The following is a 21,949-nucleotide window of genomic DNA, read 5'->3' as shown; positions in this document are numbered from 1 at the left end:
TTTTTTTCCTGAGTCTATGACTGATTTTAACTGTGGAACATTAGAAGTTCACTGTCAGTGACTGAACCAATGTATATCTTGAAGCATTGCTCAGGAAAGACAGTCTCCAACTACGTTTGCAACTTCCAAAGAAATCAAAGAAGGAAGGGGTACCCTTCCCTGTCCTTCCAGACTACCCAGGCCCCTCCTGCTATCTGTAGGGGACAAATTCTACAGCTGGAATTTCAGGCTACCACACGTGCCAGGGAAAGCTAACAGGTGGATCATGGTTTTTAGGGAGTGGGGGAGTGGCTATTACACAATGGAGCAGAACACAACCACATCTGGGGTTGCAGACAAAGGCTTCACTTCATTCTAGAGAGTCGTCTCGTGGAACCTAACTAGGAGCCGTGTTGGTGGCCCCTTCCGATGGCAGACCACCGGCAGCCCTGGATCCAGGGTGGTTTTCTCGCTGCCGTACCAGCTCCTTGCTCCTCAGTGGGTCCCTAAGAGAAGCAAGCTATCTGAAGTCTGCCACGGTTGAACACAGCGACTCCAAGTCCAGAGCCATCCTCGGAGCAGGCGTGGAGCCAGAACGACCTCAAACACTGCCCTGGAAGTTTCTGGCTTCGCCACAGGCAAGAGAAGAGAGCAGCCTTGCTTTAACGCTTGAGGGACTGATGAGCAGAACTGCTCTCTGGCGCAGAGCAGAGCAGAGCAGCCGGGGGAGGGCGGCGACACGGCTGGTGTCACGCTCAGGCTGAGGCTTTGGGTTTTCTTCCAAAGGGGAGGTTGTGCAGCCTACTGGCTCCACCGCGGTATGACTGCCAACTGCGATGAGGTCTGCTTGACTCCGTATCAACCACCCCTGGGACGTCTCCTTGCCTGGCCCTCCCGGGAGGCCCTGCACGCAGACGATGTGACTGTCACCTCTCAAGCCTACCTGAACCCTGTTTGTCACTTATTTCCCTGAGAGCTTCACCTGCAGGGGCCAACGCACAGTCTCCTTCCTGTCGACAGGTGTACATGTGAACATGGCCACTGTCACGATGTCATCGTCCTGCTCTGGGACCGTCCCCAGCCTTCAGCAGTGCCTGGCCCCACGGTCACCCCGCTCACCTGCCCCAAGGGAGGAGCGACCCCTCGCTTTGTGCGGCTCCTTTCTCGGAAGATTTTAAGACGCGTGCCCCACCACCCCGGTTTTCTAAGAGTGTCTGGGGAGCTTCCTCCACACAGACGGCCAGGAAGGAGGTCCGAATGAGAGGGCGTGGCTGAGGCTGGCCGAGCATCCGAGAACCGGAGCTGCTGGGCCCTCCACCCACTGACCCTGCGACCCCTGCAAGGTCCGCCCACAGGAGGAGGGCCCCGTGCCCCGAACACTCCCCTGCCCAGGGTCACCTACACAACTACACAGCCACCTGGAACTCGCCCGAGGGTCATCTTTTGGCGTGGACTCCAGCCGCTGCTTCTGCTAGAAGTGTCCCTCGCGTCTCCTTCCTAAGACCGCCGGTCCCTTTCCCACGCTCCCACCATCCCCTGGGATTCCTGCATCACACCTGGGGGCCTTGCTCTGTCTCCCCCCACCCAGGTGCTTGGTCAGCAGGTGATGAGGAAGTGGTTCCTCAAGCCTCAGCATCAACTACACTCGTCACGTCTGGGTTGGGGAAGACGGGCCAGGCCCAGGGGAGCCTTCCCCAGGAACTGGGCATCCCTTTTGGGCATCCCCGGGGACTGCCCCGGGGCATCGGGAGCAGCTGGCCCAAAGCCTCATGCCCTCCCACAGTGTCCCTGGGGGGGTGGCATGCAGGGCACAGCACACGGTCCCCACACTGTCCTCTGACCTGTGAGATCACGTGGCTGTGAAACACCGAGGAAGTTTCTCCAGAGGCAGAAGATCTGCTCTAACCAGAGGTGGGTCTGCGCTCCCGCCTGGACGTTTGCTTCTAATTCTCTAGGATCTTGCTAAGGCTCTGATTTTTCTGGTGCATTTGCTAAAATCTGGGAACAGCCTCAAACTGGCTTCTGCAACAGAGGCCTCGGCTGGCCTCTGGTGTGACAGTCACGCTTGGGCGTGCCCCAGGTAACGGGCGGACAGCAATCAGGACAAAAAAGCCACCCCTTGATGGCGCCCGGAACGCTCTGCATAGAGCAGCAGTCAGGGTGCCTTAACTATTAACATCAAGAAATGCACTGGGGGAGTCCCCTGTGGCACAGGTTCAGATTCGGACACTGTCACTGCGGCAGCTCAGGTCACTGCCGCAGTGCAGGTTCCATCCCTGGCCTGGGAGATCCCACATGCTGAGGGCGTGGCCAAAAAAGAAAAGAAAAGACTGTATTTGGTCGCATTAGGTCCTTGATTGTTATGTTTTTATGTTGCAGGATATCCGCAATAACCTACATGGGAAAAGAATCTGAAAAAGAACGGGTGTGCGTAGAACCGAACCCCTTTGCTGTACACCTGAAACTAACAGGACACTGGGCCTCAACTCTACTCCAAAGATTAAAAAAAAAAAAAAAAAGAAATGTATTTGGCAAGTTGGGGCGCTCGCAGCACACTCGGTAGAAGTACAGCTGGCAACATCCTTTACGGGAAAAAGCCACTTACCTGATGCCAGGGCGTGAGGAGGCCTCTTTTGAAAACTCTACCTGAGATGAGACTCTGTGTGTGTGTGTGTGTGTGTGTGTGTGTGTGAGTGTGCGTGATGTGCTCGCCCGTTTCCTCTGTCGGGAACTCCGAGCACACGGGGCGCTGGGGACACAGGGGGCCCGCCGTTGCCAGCGGGGGCCGTGTCCCGGGACCAGGCGGCCTCCGCGCTCCCGGCCCAGCCTGCGCCCAGAAGACCTACCCGAGTGCGTCCTCAGGTGGCCGGTGAGGGCGTCCCGCCGGCGACACGCGTAGTTGCAGAGGTGGCACTTGAAGGGCTTCTCCCCCGAGTGGAGCTTGATGTGCCGGAGCAGGTTGCCCTTCTGCGTGAAGGAGGCCCCGCACTGGCTGCACTGGAAAGGCCGCTCTCCTGGGGACGAGGGGGGAGAAGGCACTCAGCGCGGGGAGAGGGGACGCGCCCAGGAAGTTGTTTCCCACGGGCCCGGTGACGGCCACCGGCTGCAGGTTTGATAGAACACGAGCCTTTCAGACGAAACCTGCCAGCTCCTTAATGCTTCACTGGTTGGGTCAATTTGATCTGAAAATCTAATTTTTTTCCCCTAAATCAGAATGGCACATCACAATGCAAATTCAAACTCATTTAAATAAAGTGACTGCAACATTTTGTGATGAAGAAGCCACTCTTCCTGATCAGCAGTTTTGGAATAAACCAATATCCAATTTTGCGTGTTGTGGCATTTGGTGGGGTTTTTAATGTGGCTTTTTTCAAAGGGTCTTTAAAATATGCCACTGAAGCAGCAAAATAAAAAGGAAACTCATTAAAAATGCATTTCAGGATCACAAGTTCATTTCAGCGTTACATTCTTATATTTAAATGAAAGGCACTTCATTATAACAGTTATAATAACTTCTTTTCATTTACATTTTCCCTGTATTTTCCCTTTCAATTTCTTCTCCATTACCTGTCTGTCCCTATGCAGGCAAATCAGGAAAGAGACAGACAGAGAGGGTGAGAGGGGGAAAAAGACTGAATACAATGAGAAGGTGAGAAACTGGAGGGGAGCTTTTGGCATCGTCCAAAGAAAAGTCCTGGATCTCCCAGCGGGGCTGCCTTCAGGTCTGCGCTGCCCTGAGGGTTCTGTCTCCTTGCTTCCCTCGAAGCCCGGCAACCTTGAAGCGAGTATGGGGCTATAGCCCTACAAGACAGCTGGCTGCACAGGACAAAGCCTCTAAGAGATGCAAAGCTTCTGAGGGTTTCCCTCAGGGCTGACACCACTGGGAGGGAGACCAAAAAAAAAAAAAAAAAAAAAAAAAAAAAAGCCCAACCGCACTGGCCCCTCTGCTGTGTGTCACCTCATGTCCCCAAGCTCTGGATCCGACAAGGGGATAAACAAGAAGTATGCTTAGGACTTGTCCTAGGTCTCAGAAGCTAAAATCGGTAAACATTTCATTTAGCTCTCGCTTAAAAGAGCGACAGCTTTGTCGCTGTGTTTAAGCAAACATGAAAGCTCTTTTGAAAACAAATCCCACCCCCCCTTTTTTTTTAAGACACAGAGCTCTGCAGGACCACAGTATCTGGGGTTGAAAGACCATGTAACAACGGTTTCTTAGGAAAGAAGACTGTGCCAAAATGTATGTTTAACAATTTTCCTAATTGAGTCACATGATTTTGGTGAGCGAGGCAGCACTTGCGCAACTGAGCAGAAGCGTTAGTTGGTCCTAGAAAAATCAAGAGCAGATTAAATGCAAAGGTCTACACTCGCTAGCATCTGGGTGTCATGATCACCATCAAGTTATTTTTAAGTGGGCAGGACGGATGGGCGGCTGGGAAACTTGCAACTCGCAGGGACACTCAACCCTGGCGCATGAGGATCCTGACTCTAACGAGGAAACACTCGGCATTTGCCACGTCTCTGCCTGGACTGAACTTGGCTGAGCAGAGGAAGTCCAGCAGGTGGGAGAGGGATGGGGATGGCCTGAATCTCTGCGTCACGATGTAGCCCAAACTGGATGAGGACGTTAGGAGGGCTGGTGGCCAGGCAGCAGGGAGGAGCGCCCGATAGAGCCGGTTCCTTACCCACTAGAGACACCTGCGTGCCTTCACACACACGCGTGCGGACAGGGTGTTTAACTCCAAGTGGACAGAAGGAGAAAGAGGAGCCAGGGGCCCAGCAGCGGAAGCCTCCACCCACCTGCTCGGCAGGGTGGACCCCAAGGCTGCGTGTCTGCAAAGTGGGGAGGCCCCATGCCATGAAAATGCTTATGATACAGCAGGGGCCACTCCTGTGAGCAGGTGTCTTGGGTCTTGGTGACCCTCACATGTGGTGATGTGCCCCCCCCCGATGCTGACAAGGTGCTGGGTGCCTGGCTTCTCCGGGAGCCTGAAAGGCTGGAGGGGACCCCCACGAGGGCCTTGCCAGCCAGCCGTGTCTATACAGGACGCCACCCACAGAGCTGGAAAGGACAGAGCCCTACAGCCACGGGGCCCTTTCACAGAACACGGCAGGAGGGAAAGACAGGGGAACTCTGGCTTCTAATTCAAGTCAACGGCTCCCGCTGCGTCTGTATCCTGCGGGAATCTCTGTTTCTGACTGCCTCTGCCGGCTGGCGAGAATGCCTAAGACAGGGCGTGGGGACTCTCGCAGGGTGTCCCTGAGGTGACAACACAGGCCTCAGCTCCAGTAGGTCCCCCCCGGAGGTGTCAGCAGTGAAGGGGTCATGGCCCCAGAGCCGAGCAGAGCCTAGCCCAGCCCTGTACCCTGTCTTTCTGGGAGCCTCCTGCACGACCACAGCTTACTGCAGCCAAGTTAGAGTGAGTTTCTCCAAGGCCGTGTTCCCTTCGAGTTAACTGGAATGAGGACTTCATATCACTAATTCAGAATTTAGGGGTTTTTTTTTTCCTTCTTTTTCAGCCATACCTGAGCCATATGGAAGTTTCCAGGCCAGGGATTGAACTTGTGCCTCAGCAGGGACCCGAGCCACCCTACAGGTAGTACCAGATCCTTAACCTGTTGCACCGCCAGGGAACTCCCAGAATTTAGTTTTTAATTGCAATGATTTTCTGGGTCTGCCATTTCAGGGACTCTCTGTAAAGAATGTTTGAGCTCCTTCCACTAAGTAAATTGGGCAAAAAAGAAGGTCTCGGTGGACACTTCATCCTAACAATTCTGAGTGAATTTAAAAATACAGTGAATTGCAAAGCTTCCCTTGGGCCCTTGGCACCTTCCACCCCTGGCTTTCCACCTTCCAGATGGCACACAGAGGACACGGTCCTACAGAATAACCGTAACTCAGACACACTTCTGGATGCTGCCTGTGAAAAATCCCGCCTCGGAGAGTCAGGATGCTGCATCTCCGCACGGCGGGCTTTCCCCCGCATCCTGCCTCCTTTCCTAACTCCCCTCGTGCTCCCGTGGGCTCTGAGATGCTGGCAGGACAGTGCTGCTATGGCACTCGCGTTTTAAAAAATGAACTGAGCCGCAAAACTGGGAAAGTGAAATGGTGGTACCAACGGACCACTGAGACCAGGGCGGCACCGGCCCCCACAGAAGCAGCGCTGGGGGCGACAGCGCCCCACAGCTGCAGGGCATCCTGGAAGGAAACCCTTGGGGCGCCAGCTCACTTGGCCATGGCAGGTGCCAGTCCTGCCTTCTGGGGGCAAAGCAGGGGGAAGCCAGGGGCCCTGAGGAAGAGCCCTCTGAGCTGGCACCGTCTCCACCCTGATACTCAGATGCTCCACGGTACCCAGCATCCTCTGGGGTCTGAATCAGCCTGCGTTTCCACAGGATCCCCCAAGGGGTTAAGCTTAGAGAACTCAGGACGGGGTCGGGGATTAGCAAGCCATGCCTTTCTAGCACATCCACTCAGATCCCAGGAAAATGGAAATCTTCCTACTCAAATTTGAATAATTTGATATCGGCCAATGTATTTCTGTCGGCCTACGACTATATGTATGCAAAAGGAATAGCATTATGAAGGCAATCCCGGAGTTCCTTGCTTCAGGTTTTTAGAAAAATCAAAGTCAAGGCAGGAACTCTGAAACGGATGGTCTGTATGCCCCTTTTTCCGGAATCCACCTGTTCTTTGAGTGGAGGCCCAGCCCACTGGCACGTCCTTGGCGTGAACTCTGCTGCTGGTGGTGGGGTGGGTGTGGGCAGCAAAGAGCTGGTTGGCTCTGCATGTCTATATTGGCAGGTTGATTCATTAAATGCAATTATTCTTTTTATCAGGGCAGGCAGGCATTATATTTAGCATGCCAGAATTTCATTCATTTATCCAATATTTATTGAAGAGAATTCTCACTGTAGGGTCAGGCTTTACCTCAATTAGCAGGACAGCGGTTCATCTGTGAGGGTTATTCCTTCATCAGGGGTGAATTAACGTGGGTCCTGCCTTCACTTTCATTTCCATCTCATGACAAAGGGGGACCTGACGAGTCTCATGCGAGCTTCACTCAAGGGCTCAACGGGACGAGGCTATTTCGCCAAAAAACTGGAGGATTCAGGGGGACACTAGGAAAAGCAAAGGCTGCTGGATTGCAGAGGTGAAGCTTTTGTGGAAAATGGATGTTGATTGAAAATAAAACCTATTTTATGGTTTTCCCGATGTCCGATAAAGAAAAGAGAAGACATCATTTTGGGAACCGCCCGATTCAAACAGAAAAAGGACAGCCCACAAAGCCCTGCCTTTCCTGACCGCCCGGCTTTTCTGCTTAACGAGTGTCCTGCGTACCCGCTTCATCTTGGATCCTCGAATATGCGTTCGGCCCCACGGGAGAACCACCCGAGGCCGCATCTTCCTCCTCGCCTCCCTGAGACACGGCACCCAATGGGCTCTACTTCCCAAGTCCCCCTTTTATCCGCTCGGTTTTCCCCTCTTGTGGCGGCAGGGACACTGGCTTTACGATGATCTGCGATGCCCCCCCAGGCAGCTGAGGCTCAGGGGGTGTCTGAGGTCCAAGCCTTCAGTGATCCCAGAGTTGACACATTTACTGTGTCCTGCCCACCTCGACCACGGAAGAGTCAAAATTCCGCTCCACTCAAAGACACCTACGCCTGCCCTGCAGGCACGATGTTGTGTCTCGAGGGTTCCCTATTCCCCAGTGCCATTCCAGGTGACTTGACAGTTCTGGTGAGGGGGCACGTGAGCAGCCCATCAGCACGACTGCGCACGGGGGGCCGGGCAGAGGGCAGAACCGAGCCCCTGCTGCTCCTGCCCCCAAGGGGAGGACGTGTCAGCGGCTTGGGCCCAGCCTTCAGACACAGCACGGTCCTCCCTGCTTCATTTCTGGACACAGGATACTGTGTTCTCTCCTTTCCAAAACCTCCAGCACCCCTCCACTAGGGCAGGGGTTTGGGAACTAAATGCTCTAGAAATTTGAGAGGAAAACCAGTGGCAACCAAACCACCTCGGCGGGAGTCTCACCCGCTGGAGGATAAGCCATCTGAAAACTGAGCACTTTCTGCAAGACTCAACTTGGCGGCTGTTCCATTAGGCAACTGATGTTTCTAAAAATCAAGCCCTGTAGGTTTGAAATACCCGCCACAGGCCGATTTTACTCCTGGTTTTTCAGTGGGAAAGGTGAGGAGTAGACTGCAGTGGATCAATCTCTTTTTGGTTTGTTTTGCCCCATTTTCTCAAGGGTGACCTGGTTGGCACCTAGGAGCCCCACAGCCACTACTCAGCAGGTGCAACCCTGGGCCCTTGAGAGATGGAGCAGAGGAGGCAGTTCCCTTCCCTTGCTGTCTAGTGGCCTTGACTTGTAGGGTGAAGGGGCGCGTGTTCAGTGGTGCTTCCCAGTGTTGGTGGAGAACAAGGAGGCTACGCCTGCCTCCCTCAGGACACTCGGCGGGAGGGGCAGAGCCCTCAGCGACACCCCGACGGCCTTTCCAGGCCACCAAAGGAGGAACTACGTCAGGCCTTACCAGTGTGGCTTCTCTTGTGGACCATGAGCACATTGGGGCCGATGCAAATTATCCCACAGACATCACACTTTAGTTTGCCGTTAGGAAGTCGAATGCCTCCAGCTCCTGACAAAGCTTTGCTGCCTTGGGCACTGTGGGAGCCATTCATTTTCTCTCCGGAGGCATCGAGCATCCGCAAATCCTCCGCACACTCTTCCCCATTCATTTCACAGGCACGCCCATTCTCTTCATCACTCTGAGTCTCTACTTTAACATTACCGGCTGAAAGAGACAATACAACACAGGGGCCGCTCAGTGTCATTGAAAACAACAGCAACAGCAACAGCACAGCACAGCACAGCAGCAAAGACAACCCGGTGGGAGCGGACAGCTTCTAAGCAGAGGTCCTCAGCAGCTGGTACCAGGGAATGCAGCCTGAGCTCAGGACTGATCGGCCCACAGGGGGCTGTGACACGGGACAGCGAGCATCACGGGCTTGGGACTCCTGCTTGCCCTCCCGGTAGGTCCAAATGGTGGACGGTGCAAATGCATGGGAGAGCTACTTATAAATTCTCACTTTAGCATGGGACGGGGGGACCTCTAAGCAGGGTTTGTCACTGGGTCCACAGGGCCAGCCTTGTGGCCCCTCTGGACTGACCTGGGCCGAGTCCGACACCCCGTGAGCGAGACGAACCCCTCACAGCAGAAGGTGAGTATTCCTCACCCAGGTGGGGGACCCGGTTGTGGCAAAGTCCCCTTATCAAGCCTGAAAAAGTCCGCCTGAGCCGAAGGCTGTGCACTAGTGATCTGCCCTTCTTCTGTGTCTTGATAAAGGTGGGGACAAAACCCGGCAAGCCGGTGCTCAGATTTCTGACCACTGATTCCGCAAAGAGTCCTGTCTGTCTGTTTCTTTGGCACCTGCTCACTCTCAACCCTATATATTCGCAATGGTAATAAAGCCTGTGTTCTAAGAGAGCCCTGATGGCTGAGGTTTCTTCCAGGGGGTGAAGGGAGGTTTTGTCCAGGGGCTGTTAAGAGGTCTGGGCTGGCTTTTCAGGAAGAGTCAGGGACGCGTGCGGGTGAAGGGCTCCAGGAGAGGAACTGCTGGCCACTCTGTGCTGCTGAGTCACGGTTATAGGGTAGTTATTTCTGTTGGTTACATACTTTTCTTGGGAAGCAAAGAGACATTTTGTTTACATTCTTCTGCAATGCTGACTGATGCTGGATGCTGGATCTGACACTGTCAGGACCGGGAGAAGCTACAGTTACCCTGAAAGCCATCGTTCCCATCCCAGTCGCCACAGATTAATAAGAGCAAGTAGGTAAACTTTGCCCGGTCAAATAATCAATGAGCGCGAGAGTCGCCACGGCCACAAAATCTCTGATCAACGCTGTGAATCCAGGTGTGCTCCCTGGACCGGCAGGACCAGCATCTCCTGAGAACTAGTTACAACAGCAGACTCCTGGGTCTACCCCAGACCCGCTGAGCTGGAAACTCTGGGGATGGCCCTGCCCTGGGTGCTGACACCTGCCTCCAGGAGAGTCCCGTGACCCCTCAGGTCTGGGCAACGCTGTTCCCAGTTCCTCTGAGTCAACACTTTCCCAGGGATGTGAAGTCCAGAGCCCAGACTCTGAGGTCAACCCTCCTGGTGTGGGATCTCAGCTGCACTCTTCACAGCGCTGAGATCCCGGGAGACTCCTATTGCTTCTCTGCGCCTCGGTGTCCTCATCTGTAAAACTGGGAACTGTCAGCACAGGCCCGACAGGGGCTTTGAGAGGATTTAATAGGGAAAGATGCAAAGTGAGCTGAGAGCAGAGACTGGCCTGGCAAGTGAGAGCAGGTGTCCAGAGCCATGCCCTTAAATATTACTGCACTGTCATCCTAGTTTACAGTGAAAGCAGCTCAGGCACAGAGAAGCTGTACAACTCGCCTGAGGTCACACAGCTGGGAGGTATGAACCACGAAGCCCGGCTCGAGCACCCACGTTCCTAAAGCTTTATTGCTGAGGATTGCTTGTCAGCTCCTTGGAGGGAAGACTTGTGGACAGATAAGTGGACAGAACGAATTAGCCACTGCCCTCACTGTCCACTTTGAGACTAGAAACGAGGGGCCAGCTCTTTCCATTGTCCCGGCATCAAACGATTGTCCTAGAACCCAGGAAGAGCTCTCCGTGTGCACTCCTGGCAAGATTCTGAGAGCAGGTCTTGCAGCATCCTGCATCACAGCCCCCCCACCCCCCCAACCTCTGCCAGAGACAGTCCTCCTGACACAGTGAGTTCAGGAGATGGGGTGGGGGTGAGGGGGAAGAGGAGGGTGGTTGGGCAGTTGGGACCCTGAACTCCTGGGAATCAAGTTCTCAGATCTGTACCCTTTAAGTTTCTGGGCAGAGGCTCACTTGCCAGGGCCTCGCTGCTCGCTGGGTTCTGCACAGGAAGGCTCAAAGACCTCTGCGCCCCGCAACCTGGGATCATGAATAATCACCCATCTCATCTTATTTATTTATTTATTTATTTATTGTCTTTTTGCTATTTCTTGGGCCACTCCCGCGGCATATGGAGGTTCCCAGGCTAGGGGTCCAATCGGAGCTGTAGCCACCGGCCTACGCCAGAGCCACAGCAACGCGGGATCCAAGCTGTGTCTGCAACCTACACCACAGCTCACGGCAACGCCGGATCCTTCACCCACTGAGCAAGGGCAGGGACTGAACCCGCAACCTCATGGTTCCTAGTCGGATTTGTTAACCACTGCGCCACGATGGGAACTCCTCATCTTTTTTTTTTTAAAATGAGGCTGTGGGAAGTTCCTTGGTGGCTCAGCAGGTTAGGGATCTGCCCTTGTCACGGCTATGGCTTCGATCGCTGCTATGGCGCAGGTTCAAAACCTGGCCCAGGAACTTCCATGTGCCACAGGTGTGGCCAAAACAGAGAGAAAAACCAAAGAGCAAACATGCGACTGGGGCTGCCCGGAGCACAGGGGGGCCAATGACTGTTGGTGTGGCAGCTTCCCCAGAGACTGGAGCTGGGACACGGGGGGTGCGCAGCTCAGGGCTCGGGCCAAGGCCCCCGTGTCCGGAGGAAGGAAACCACAGGGATGAACAAGCCCGAGCATTCCTCCTCTCGGCTCCGCGTCATAAATCTGGAGGCCACCCGTTCAACACAACTGACTCTGGCCTTCTCCAAACACACCTCAGTAGAGACCCTATGAACGCCTGCTGGAAACTCCCACCCGTTCTGCAGGACGACGACAGCCAGAGATTGCGGCGACCGCGGGGAGTGCTCCGGGCTGGCGGTGCCGCTGAAGGCTGGGCCCTTCCTGGGGACGAGCAGATGGGCAGGGCGCCTTCGGGGGCCTTTGGGTTTCTGACGCTGGGACATGCGTGATGCCCTGCGCTGCTGGCAGAGGAGGCAGGGCGCCAGGTGCCAAGGGGATGAGGACAGCAGAGGGGAAGGCCTGGGACCGAGGCCACGGAGGCCCCCATTTGATGAGCAGGTCTCGAAGGCAGGACCTGGCAAATGGCCATCACTGTGTCCTGGACACTTTCTCTGCAAACTGCATTCACAGAACCAAAAAACCAGGAGGCTGAAGAAGCCCAAGGGTGTTTACTGTCACTTATCTTCGAGCACCGTGGGTCCCGGTGTGATTTTAGGAAGATGCGTCAGTGCCTGGAGCGGCAAAGCTCAGAGAATAAAATCCAGGACCTAGTGATGTGCCCGTCTGTGGGGAGAAAAGCAGGCAGACCCCCAGACGGTGGGCCCCGGGTCACAGGGATGAAGTCAGGGGCCGCAGAACGGGACCCGGAGAGGACTCCGTCCAAGCAAACACCGAGTGCATCGAGACCTGGGGCCAGCCGGCAGGTGCCGGTGACTCAGAGCAGGGGGCCGCCAGCCCTGGGGGTGGACCTGAGGCCTGGTGGCCATGGGAAAGGGCTGTGGCGGCGGTGGGGCCGGGGGTGGAGGTGACAACGGTCGTGACCCATGAGCTGGGGGCAGCAGACTCAAGCATGTGGGGGACTGTTTCCCAGCGCGGGGGGGGGGGGAGGGTCTCGCCTCTGTGGCCCGGGCACCATGGTGCTGCCTGAAGCAGCGGGGGGATGCTGACCACCCGAGGAGGTCGGGCGGGAGGGCGTGCGGTGTGCGTGTTATTTCTATAGAGGCTGCGAGTCGGGGCATAGGTTAACTACGTGACCTGGGGTCTGGGGAATGACAGGGACCTCTGCACACTGCGCCCTGTGATGACACAGGTGGGAACCGAGTCCACACGGAGGGATGCGTGGGCGTGTAAAACCGGGTCACGGCCGTGCAGGAGAAAGGATCACAAGCTTGTGAGTCAACTCGACTTCAGTAAAACGTCCAAAAGGGAAAGAGACACAGATCCGTTGCGAGAACTGTCTTAATGGGTGGCAAACACAGACCAGATCTCAGGTTGAACCCTGGCGGGTAGCCGCGGGGAAGGGCCGCTAAGTCCATATCTGTTAGAAATGCAAGCTCGGTTGGGGGGGGGGGTCCTGGCCTTACTTGCGAGTGAGAAATTGCTTTGGGGGTTTAGGTGTTGCTGAGGGGGAGCCTGAGGAGTGCAGGGACCTGGGGAGGGAAGCAGAAGCTGCCTCTGGGGGGCTGCCTTGACTGGCATCCAGAGCCCCCCCCACTGGCCAGGCCAGACGCCTCCTTTCAACGGGCAAGCACAGCCTGGAGCGGGTCAGAAGGCAGGCAGAGGGCGCCAAGGCCAATTCCCAGAGGTCGTCGAGGGACTGGACGTGTAGAGATGCCCCCTGCCCCACAGAGCTCCTGAGGGAGGGAAGCATGAGGAGAGGTGACAGGGTGGGGGGGTCAGAGGTCCCTCCGTGGGGTACCCCGGCCCTGGGAAGCCTCAGCACAGCCTGAGGTCAGGGGGCAATGCCTGGACACAGCCCGGGGTAGGTGTGGCTGGCAGGCTGCCACTCTAGGAGCCAAAGGGCTGGGCGCTTGCGGGGCGGGCCTGTTCCTGTCCCTTGTAGGCACTTGCACGGGAGGGCTCTCGGGACTGAGTGATGGGGCCGGGATTCTGAATTCCACACCCCGGGCAGCTGGCGGCACCAGCTGAAAAGGAGACCGGGAATGGAGGATGGGAGTTCCCTGAAGCCAGCGACCAGCGCCTTTCATCCTCCAGACCCGCCCGGTAACCACGTCCAGGGAACAGCGGGTCTCCCCTAACTTGCGTTCACTGTGCTCTGGTCCCCCCCACGGATGCTGCCTCTGAGGCCATGCACCCCCCCCCCCCCCCCGCGGAACTCCCAAACCATCCAGCGGCTCCACTTCCTCGGGCCCCAGACGGCTTGTCCGCGGTACTGTTTCTGTGATGGGACACGCCCCCTGCACACAGGGATCGACTCATAAATACTCTGTAACTCCACCCCCGCCACTTAGAAAACTGTCCAACTCAGTGAGGTGCTGAGTGGAACTGATTCAATACAGAACAGGAGCTGGAGACTTTGGCCTGCGGTCATGGCCCTGGACACTCTGGCTCAGGCCTAGCCCGGCAGCCACTCTACCAACCACGGGAGCGACTGGACAGGACCCCAACGGCTTTATTTAATAAGCGTGGCTTTGCTCCGGAGGCGAAATCCTCAGACCCTGAGCCAGAAGCCACTTTCCTTTCCAGACACAACTTAAACTTTGGAACGGCAATGAAAGTCTCGCTGTCAGATATTTCAGAGGCCTTCTGTGTTGTGAGAAACAGGAAGGTCCTAAGAGTGACCCCAGGCCCCCGAACTCCGACACGTCGACAAGTTTAATGCGGACAGAATTCGGGGACCTCGGGTCATTGGGGCCCAGAGGCCAGGGTCTGCTGCCAAGCATCGTCGGGCCCCATGAATGATTGAAACAGTTTAATGCAAAGGTGGCGGTCCTGCCTCTGCAGCGTCGTGCTGTGTCCCCTTCACTCTTTCCCGTTCAGAATGTGTCTGTATAATCACCCGTGAGAGCCCCTGACTGCCACTATCAGTTCAGGCCGTGTCCACTCAAAATGCTCAACACTTTAAGTGAAAAAACAAAAGACAGAGTATCCCTGCAAATGGCGACTAGCTGGTAAAAATCAAATGGAATAAAGATATTTGAGGGATGTCTTGAATGAAGGTAATTAAACGATACCTTCGGATGAATACGTAAGATACGTAAAAATTTCTGTGCTGCCTCTAAAGGACTTAGGAAAACATTTCAGCATTTTTAAGGTTACTGATACTATTTATAATAACAATATATCAAGATGCAGTGTTTTTTTTCCTTGCAAAGAGGCGTGATTAGAAATACATTTATCCTTATTTGATGTTTTAGGTCTTAAACGAAATGAAACCAGGGAGAGAGAAAAGAGGAAGAGCATGAAAAAAAGAAGGAGTTATAAACATATTTACATTTTCCTCAGGTAACGAGGGACACAAAATGAGGTAAAGGGGGTCAAACCATTTGTTTTTAATTTTCAAGAAGAAAAAAAAAAAAAAAAAGAAAAAAGACACATGAGGGGGACATTTCTCCACATGACCACTAGGTGGTGATGTTGTCCCAGAACAGTTGGGTTGCTGTTTGGGTGGTTTTCTCATCAAGAACCATTTCCTTACAGTTTGGGTATGTGGGTGGGGCTGGGGAAGGAAGAGAGAAAGAGATACTAATACCTGGTGAACCAACTGAATAAATACAAAGACAGGCAGTACATTGCAACATATGTCGTCTATCTCACCATCTCCAAGGACTGCATGTCTTCAGAGGCAGCGTTTTTTACACCCTGAGGTTCTTCACCAAAGGGTCTGCTCCAACATGACCATATGCCTCAGCCTGCACCTTCCTCAGATGTGATGGAAACCCATCTTAGATGCAGCATCTTACTCTTAAGCACCTGTGCCTTTTTAGCACTTCAACAACATGACTGTTCATCTCAACATTAATCTGATTTCTCTGTCTTAGTACCTCTGTGTTTTACATAAGCACACAAGCACCCATACACATATATACATGCATGGACACACCAAAATATATACACGTGCACACAGATCCACAGAAATAAATATCAAACTGTCGTTCTAAAGTTAAGGCAAAGAAACATCAGTAAGAGAATGATCTCTGAACTTTATATACTGGGAAGGCAGTCAGTGTGGGTTATGAACAAAGGGGTGTACTTAGGTTGATAAAGCCTTTAGATGCCAAAGAGTTTTTGATAGCCAGGATGTCGGGAACCTATATTTAACTGCCCCCGACACCTCTGAGATTAGAGCCTGTGTTAACAATTGTTACGATATTAGAGAGTGCATAATATTAGACATTTTACTAATACAGGCTCTATAGAGACTCAAGTCCTAGCCAGCTTGCCTCACTTTAAACCCTCAGTTCTCTGTACATTTTTAAAAAGCACTTTCTGCTCCTTAAAATACCCCTTCAAGGATGTTGCCCCAAAGTATTTATCATTCATCATCTCTCAATACCTAAAAAAGAAAAATGAAATTAACATCTGCTTTTGGTTTGACAGCTCAGGTCCTGCAAAAGCACTGTTAACTCTGCTCAGGCAGCAGGGACCACAGACCAAGAACCTGAAGCTCTGGGATTTTTTGCCTCTCGCTTCTGAAATTAATACTTCAGAGCAACAGAAGGAAAGTGTGTATCTTTCTCTGTCCCGCAAAACTATAAAAAGCATCTTTAAAATATCTTGGGTTATTTAATGGTGACAGAAAGTCTGGCCATTATCACCATACTCAACCCAAAGGAGATACCCTCACATTGCAAACAAAGCTGTTGAACAGCAGTAGAAAAGTAACAATTCTGTTGATACTTTTGTTACTTCTACTCTTACTATTACTCAACTGCTAACACAAAAGGACCTCTCCATAGCACACTTGTCTTTCAATAACTAAACCTGGCGTGCGTAGCTCATTGATGTTCCTGATGGCAGATATTTAATAAACGGCATGTTGATATTTATCTCATTTTTTCAAGTAGGAAGGAAGGTGATGAAAAAAACATGCGTTCACAATATTTACACCATGGAAACCGAGTATGAAATGAATACACGTTACCAGTTTCTAAAAGCAAAGTGTATACTTACGGGAGAAAGAATTGGGAATTATTGCATGAAAATCCCTAAAGCCGTCAGCCCCATAAGCAACTGTAATAAAGAAGGCAAAAGGAAAGCTGGGCTGTAACACCATCCGAGAGAGAGGGAGCGTTTAAAAGAAAGCATTATTTTATTTAAAAAAGAAAGGAATGTTACTCAAAACCACTATTTAGCTACTAAGCTGCCCTTCAGACAGACAAGTGAGAGGAAACAGGACCTGACCTCCCAGAGGTCTGAGCTCATGGCATTGTCACACAGACGCTGTAGAGCAACCTCTCGTGTGCTGAATGTCTTAGTGGCTGCAACCTAGAACCTTCTGGAACTGTGAGAAACTCTTCTGCAGAGTTGATACAGACAAGCCCAAGGGCTCAGCATCACAGCTGAGCTTCTCTGGAACAGTACGTATCCTCACGAAGAAAGGGACTCTCGATGGGCTGACTGCATAGCAAAGGCTCTTCACTTCGCTTTTTCTTAGCAAGTTTTCATAAACATTATAAAATGTTCATGCAACACAGTGAGCGGGGAAAGATGAGGAGTTCCCACTGTGGCTCCGCAGTAATGAACTCAACTAGTATCCATGAGGATGTGGCTTCAATCCCTGGCCCTGCTCAGTAGGTTAAGAATCAGGCGTTGCCATGAGCTCTGGCGTAGGTCGCAGATGTGGCTCGGATCCAGTGTCACTGTGGCTGTGGCGTAGGCCAGCAGCTGTGGTTCTGATTCAGCCTGGGAACTTCCGTACGCCGCAGATGTGGCCCCAATTAAAAAAAGAGGAAAGATGTGTGTTTTCCCCACTCAAAGCAAGCTACCAGTGTCTGAGTATTCCTTATCCGCTGCCGTTAGGTGCTACCACCACCTCAGACCTCCACGCTTGCGTTCTGTTTTATAGGTCAGAGCTCTCCAGCGTGCGCCTGTGTCTTGACACTTAACAGATATTGCACATGGACGTGCGTACACACACACACACACACACACACACATACACACACAGAGTTTTCTCCACGGCAGTGAAACCCCGTGATATCTGAGTTATGTTATATACACAGCACAGCGGCTAAATGAAACATGCTGCATGAACTTCTGAATCAGCAGAGTTTCCTACAGGAAACAGACCTATTGGACCTTGCTTCAACCAGAGTTTCCCAAACTTCTCTGACTGCACACCTCCCTTAATCTTCCCCATGAAAAACTTATTAAAATATCAGGAAAATGGGGAAACTGTTTGGGAGATACTTCCAAGCTATTTCTCTTTTCTTTTTTCCTTTTTAGGGCCGTACCTGAGGCACGTGGAAGCTGTTGGGACAGGGGTTAAATTGGAGCTGTAGCTGCTGGCCTACACTTGCAGCCACGGTGACACCAGATCCGAGCCACATCTGCAAGCTACACCACAGCTCATGGCAACGCAGGATCCTCAACCCACTGAGCGAGGCCAGGGATCGATCCCGTATCCTCATGGATACTAGTCAGGTTCTTACCCTGCTGAGCCACACGGGAACTCCCAAAGCTCTTTCTTGAAGTCACCACCTTCACTGTTTCCTGACAACCCTCGGTCTTCCTCTACTCATTCTGTTCCTTGATCATCTGAATCTCATAGTCCCCCCCCGCCGTGTGATACATGACAAAATACGAAATTCTCTGATCAAATGATATAACCGCCCCGATTCCCTGAAATCCTGCTAAGAACACTGGTGTGTGGCTTGAGCATGACCTGATTTGAAAGTCTGCCTCCTGGTGCCCCTTCGGCTTCAGGCCACCTGCAAGGATGTTGGTGATGAAAGCGGCGGGGAGGACTTCTGCTCACTGGGCTGGTGAGCCAAGGAGCTGAGGGACAAGAACTGAACGGCATATGCACCTCCAAGCTGCCTCCACAGGAGAAAACCAACACTTCCCCTGGGGCGATCAGAGCATAAGCCTTAAACTACAGAATTGGCTCAGAACGCTTTCTGCTTCACCCCTGACTGTTTACTACAAATAACAGGACAGCACATCATTCGATAATGGATGTTAATCATTTTTTGCAGGAGAGGCAGTTTTTCGCTTGGTATAATTCAAATGAAATTTAAAGCTGTTGTCCCAAAGATCTGATTCCCTCAAAATCGCAAGTTTAGGAAATAAAACCACAGTAGCTGTAAAGTTGCTGCACTTCCCCGGAGGAAAAAGCTGAATGATAGAATTCACTCTTGCTTAGGTGCCTGCTCCTGCAGGTACCAACTTCTGAGTTCAGGAAAGAAGAGCTGGCTCCTCTCTGGAAGAATGGTGCCCAACAGTGCCCAACGGGAGGAGCACGAGTCCTCAGCCATCCTGCCCGGCCTGGCCCAGGTTTCGGGGAGGGCATTCACCCGGAGCCTTGCAAACACCAGGGACAGACAAGCTCTTTCCATAAACTGCTCCGGTCCCCACCACGGTCCTACAAGGCGGAAACTGTTGCTAATTCACCAAGGAGGAGACTGAGATCCCAAGGAAGCCCAGGAGTTAGCCTCCTTGGTGGTCAGGGTGGGTCGTCTCTGAAACCGTATCTAATTAACCCGGTAGGGTCAGTGTTTCAAGCACACTCTCCCCCACAGGAAGGGCCTTTGGGAAATGTGGTTTTTTTCCTCCCTTATGATGCTGGGGAGCCTGAAAGTTGCTGCAGCTGCACCCACATATGCCCTCGGGTGTGGGAGCACACAGCACACTCACCATGCATGGGAGTTACTGTGCATTTGCAGGGCAAAATGACCACTGAGGGCGCTCTGTAAAGTGTGCCTCTGGGCTGCCCCTCCGCGTGTGGCCACCCTGCCCCCGGGGCCCCTGGCAAAGCAGACCCTCTGGCTTGTCTAGAGCTTCACGGGGGGGGGGGGGGGGGGGGGGAAATGGTACCCGCGCCCCCCCCCAGCTCTCAGCCTCGTCCTCATATCTTTTTTTCTTTTTCTTTTTTTTTTTGGTCTTTTTGCCTTTTCTAGGGCCGCTCCTGCGGCACATGGAGGTTCCCAGGCTAGGTGTCCAAACGGAGCTGTAGCCGCTGGCCTACACCACAACCACAGCAAACCGGGATCCGAGCTGCATCTGCAACCTACACCACAGCTCATGGCAACGCCGGATCCTTAACCCACTGAGCAAGGCCACGGATTGAACCCGCAACCTCATGGTTCCTAGTCGGATTCATTAACCACTACGCCACGACGGGAACCCCATCGTCCTCATTTCTTTACATTTCAGGCTCCTATTTCACAAAAGGGTGCAGGTGGGAGTTCCCGCTGTGGCACAGTGGGTTAAGGATCTGGCATTGCTGCAGCTGCAGCTTGGATTTGATCCCTGACCCAGGCATTTCCATATACCATGCGAGCGGCCAAAAAAGAGGCAAAAAGGGTGTGGCTAGAAACAAGTTTAATGAACCTCGCTAAGTGTCTTAAATGTTATGAAACACACTCCTATTCTCTGGAGCAAACCGAGAGCTCATGTGGTAGCAATTCTTATTCCCCAGGCTGTCATGAACATTTGGTATAAAATGCTGTGAATGCTTCTAATTCTGAATTCTATTCAGGCTGCAAACTGAGGACCATTCTGGGAAAAGGCTCAGAAACTACACTCTACAGTTTTTTTGCCTTTAGTTGTGCAAATAGAAAGTAGTGAACCTTTAACCGCTCACGCTGCCCTTACCTTCAGGAGAGATGGAACTGGGATTTTCCTTTTTTTTTTTTTTTCTTTTTTCTTTTTAGGGCCGCACTAGTGGCATATGGAAGCTCCCAGGCTAGGGGTTGAGTCGGAGCTACAGCTGCTGGCCTGCACCACAGCCACAGCCACACAGGATCCCCGACCCACTGATGGAGGCCAGGGATCGAACCCACATCCTCCTGGATACTCGTCAGATTTGCTTCCGTTGCGCCACGACGGGGACGCCTGAAACTGGGATTTTCAAAGCGAAAGAGACCAAGTCTGTCCACCTTCAAGTACAGAAAGACACTGACGAGTTTGGTGCGGACAGAATCAGCTTCGTATCGAGGAGAATTTGTCAGTGTGCTGTCCTGTGACTTTCATACAGTGTATTTATTCCTTAAATCGTACCAGCCTGTGGGTCACGGCCAGATCACTAGTCTCTCATTAGCCTGGGTGAGCACGGTTTGCAGGGCCCTCTGCAATGCGTGTGGATGGAGCATTTCAGGGAATGGCCTCCTCGCTTGGGCACCGCCCTAGGGGGAGGGTCCCAGTGTGGCCAGAGGAGAAGGCAGAGGAGGGGACCTGGGTCCCCAGGGCCGGAAGGCCTGCTCCTCGAGAGAGGTGGCTACGTCCTCATGGTCCCCTGTGCGTCTTCGGGGTGGATCTGTGTCCTCCGACCACCCTCTGCGGTGGGGAACTCCGCCTTCCGCTGGGGAGGATGCTGGCCTCGTCTGCTCGTGGCGGGAGGGGACGTCCCTCCAGACATAGACCCGGGTCCGGGCGCCTCCCTGCCCAGCTCCCCTTCTCCCACCCTGAGCCCCGGCAGCCCCTCTCGTCTGGCCCCCACAGGCTCTAACGCACGCGGGTCTCACCCACCCCCGGCCGTCCGCAGCCTCTCTGAGCTCCTTCTCTCTCGGTTTTCCAATCGCATCCCTTCCGACACATCCGTGAGGTCGCCAGGCGGGCCTGCCCCACCGGTCCCACAGCCTGCCTGGGCTTCCGGCTTCCCCGGACCCTGCTTGCGGGCCCCCCCAGTCCACCCTCATCCCATCGCCCTGAGACCCTCAGGCCACATCTGCATTCGGAGTTCCCACCAGCCTGCACTGTTTGGATGAGATGAAACCCCAGAGTCCTGGACCAAATCCCTCCAGGACTGGTCAGCAGTGTCAACGCCTCTCCCAGCTGGGAACACTCCTCAGATGACCAGATGAACCTTAAAGACAAATACAAGGAACAAAGACCGGCCCCCGTGCCTCGCTGGCAAATGCCCTATAGTAGCCAGCACGCATCTGTCCTCAGTCCCAGCAGATCTGTGTCCTGAGGACATGTCAGGGCCACCCTTCCCCCAGCCTTGTCGCCTCCTCCACCTGCTCTGCCAGCAACGTCCCCCACCCTCCACAGCGCCCCCATCCCTGGGACGCCCACTCAGAGCCCAGCCCCCTCTCCCGCTCCGGCTCCACACCAGAGCCCAGCTCTGGAACTTGGTGCATGTGGAGCTGGGTTCTGTGCAAAGGTGAGAGCCCACAGGCATTCTGTTCCCTTCTCCCCGCTTCCTCTTCTCCTGCACAAGACCTAGAACGAGACGGGGCTTGTCACAGGGCCGCTGACCCTCCTTGCAACTACTTGGAGAGACAAGCATCAGCCCCGAATGTCTTCCGAAACGCAGATACATTGAAGGCGGGTGTGGAGTCGGGGGCAGAAGACACCTGTTCTCGTGTCTGAGTGTGGCTCTCAAGGAACTGGGAGCATCTAGGT

General features: G+C 53.5%; 1 protein-coding gene across 17 annotated transcripts in view; it reads right to left on the bottom strand.

The window, feature by feature from the left end:
• IKZF1 (IKAROS family zinc finger 1) overlaps window positions 1–21,949 on the bottom strand; it is a 92,741-nt gene that overhangs the window by 16,343 nt on the left and 54,449 nt on the right. For 6 of the 17 annotated variants that reach the window (XM_021063913.1, XM_021063914.1, XM_021063919.1 and 3 more), the window contains 3 exons: window positions 16,553–16,612; window positions 8,509–8,769; window positions 2,826–2,993 (listed from right to left, as the gene is read on the bottom strand). In XM_021063913.1, coding sequence (XP_020919572.1) covers window positions 2,826–2,993; window positions 8,509–8,769; window positions 16,553–16,612 — 489 coding nt within the window. The remainder of the gene's footprint in view (window positions 1–2,825; window positions 2,994–8,508; window positions 8,770–16,552; window positions 16,613–21,949) is intronic. The other 11 variants (XM_021063915.1, XM_021063920.1, XM_021063916.1 and 8 more) reach the window with 2 other exon arrangements.

This window comes from Sus scrofa, chromosome 9 (genome assembly GCF_000003025.6).
Source record: "Sus scrofa isolate TJ Tabasco breed Duroc chromosome 9, Sscrofa11.1, whole genome shotgun sequence".
In the NCBI taxonomy this organism is placed as follows: domain Eukaryota; kingdom Metazoa; phylum Chordata; class Mammalia; order Artiodactyla; family Suidae; genus Sus; species Sus scrofa.
Note: the sequence above shows the minus strand (reverse complement) of the source record. Positions and strands in the feature narration are given on the sequence as shown.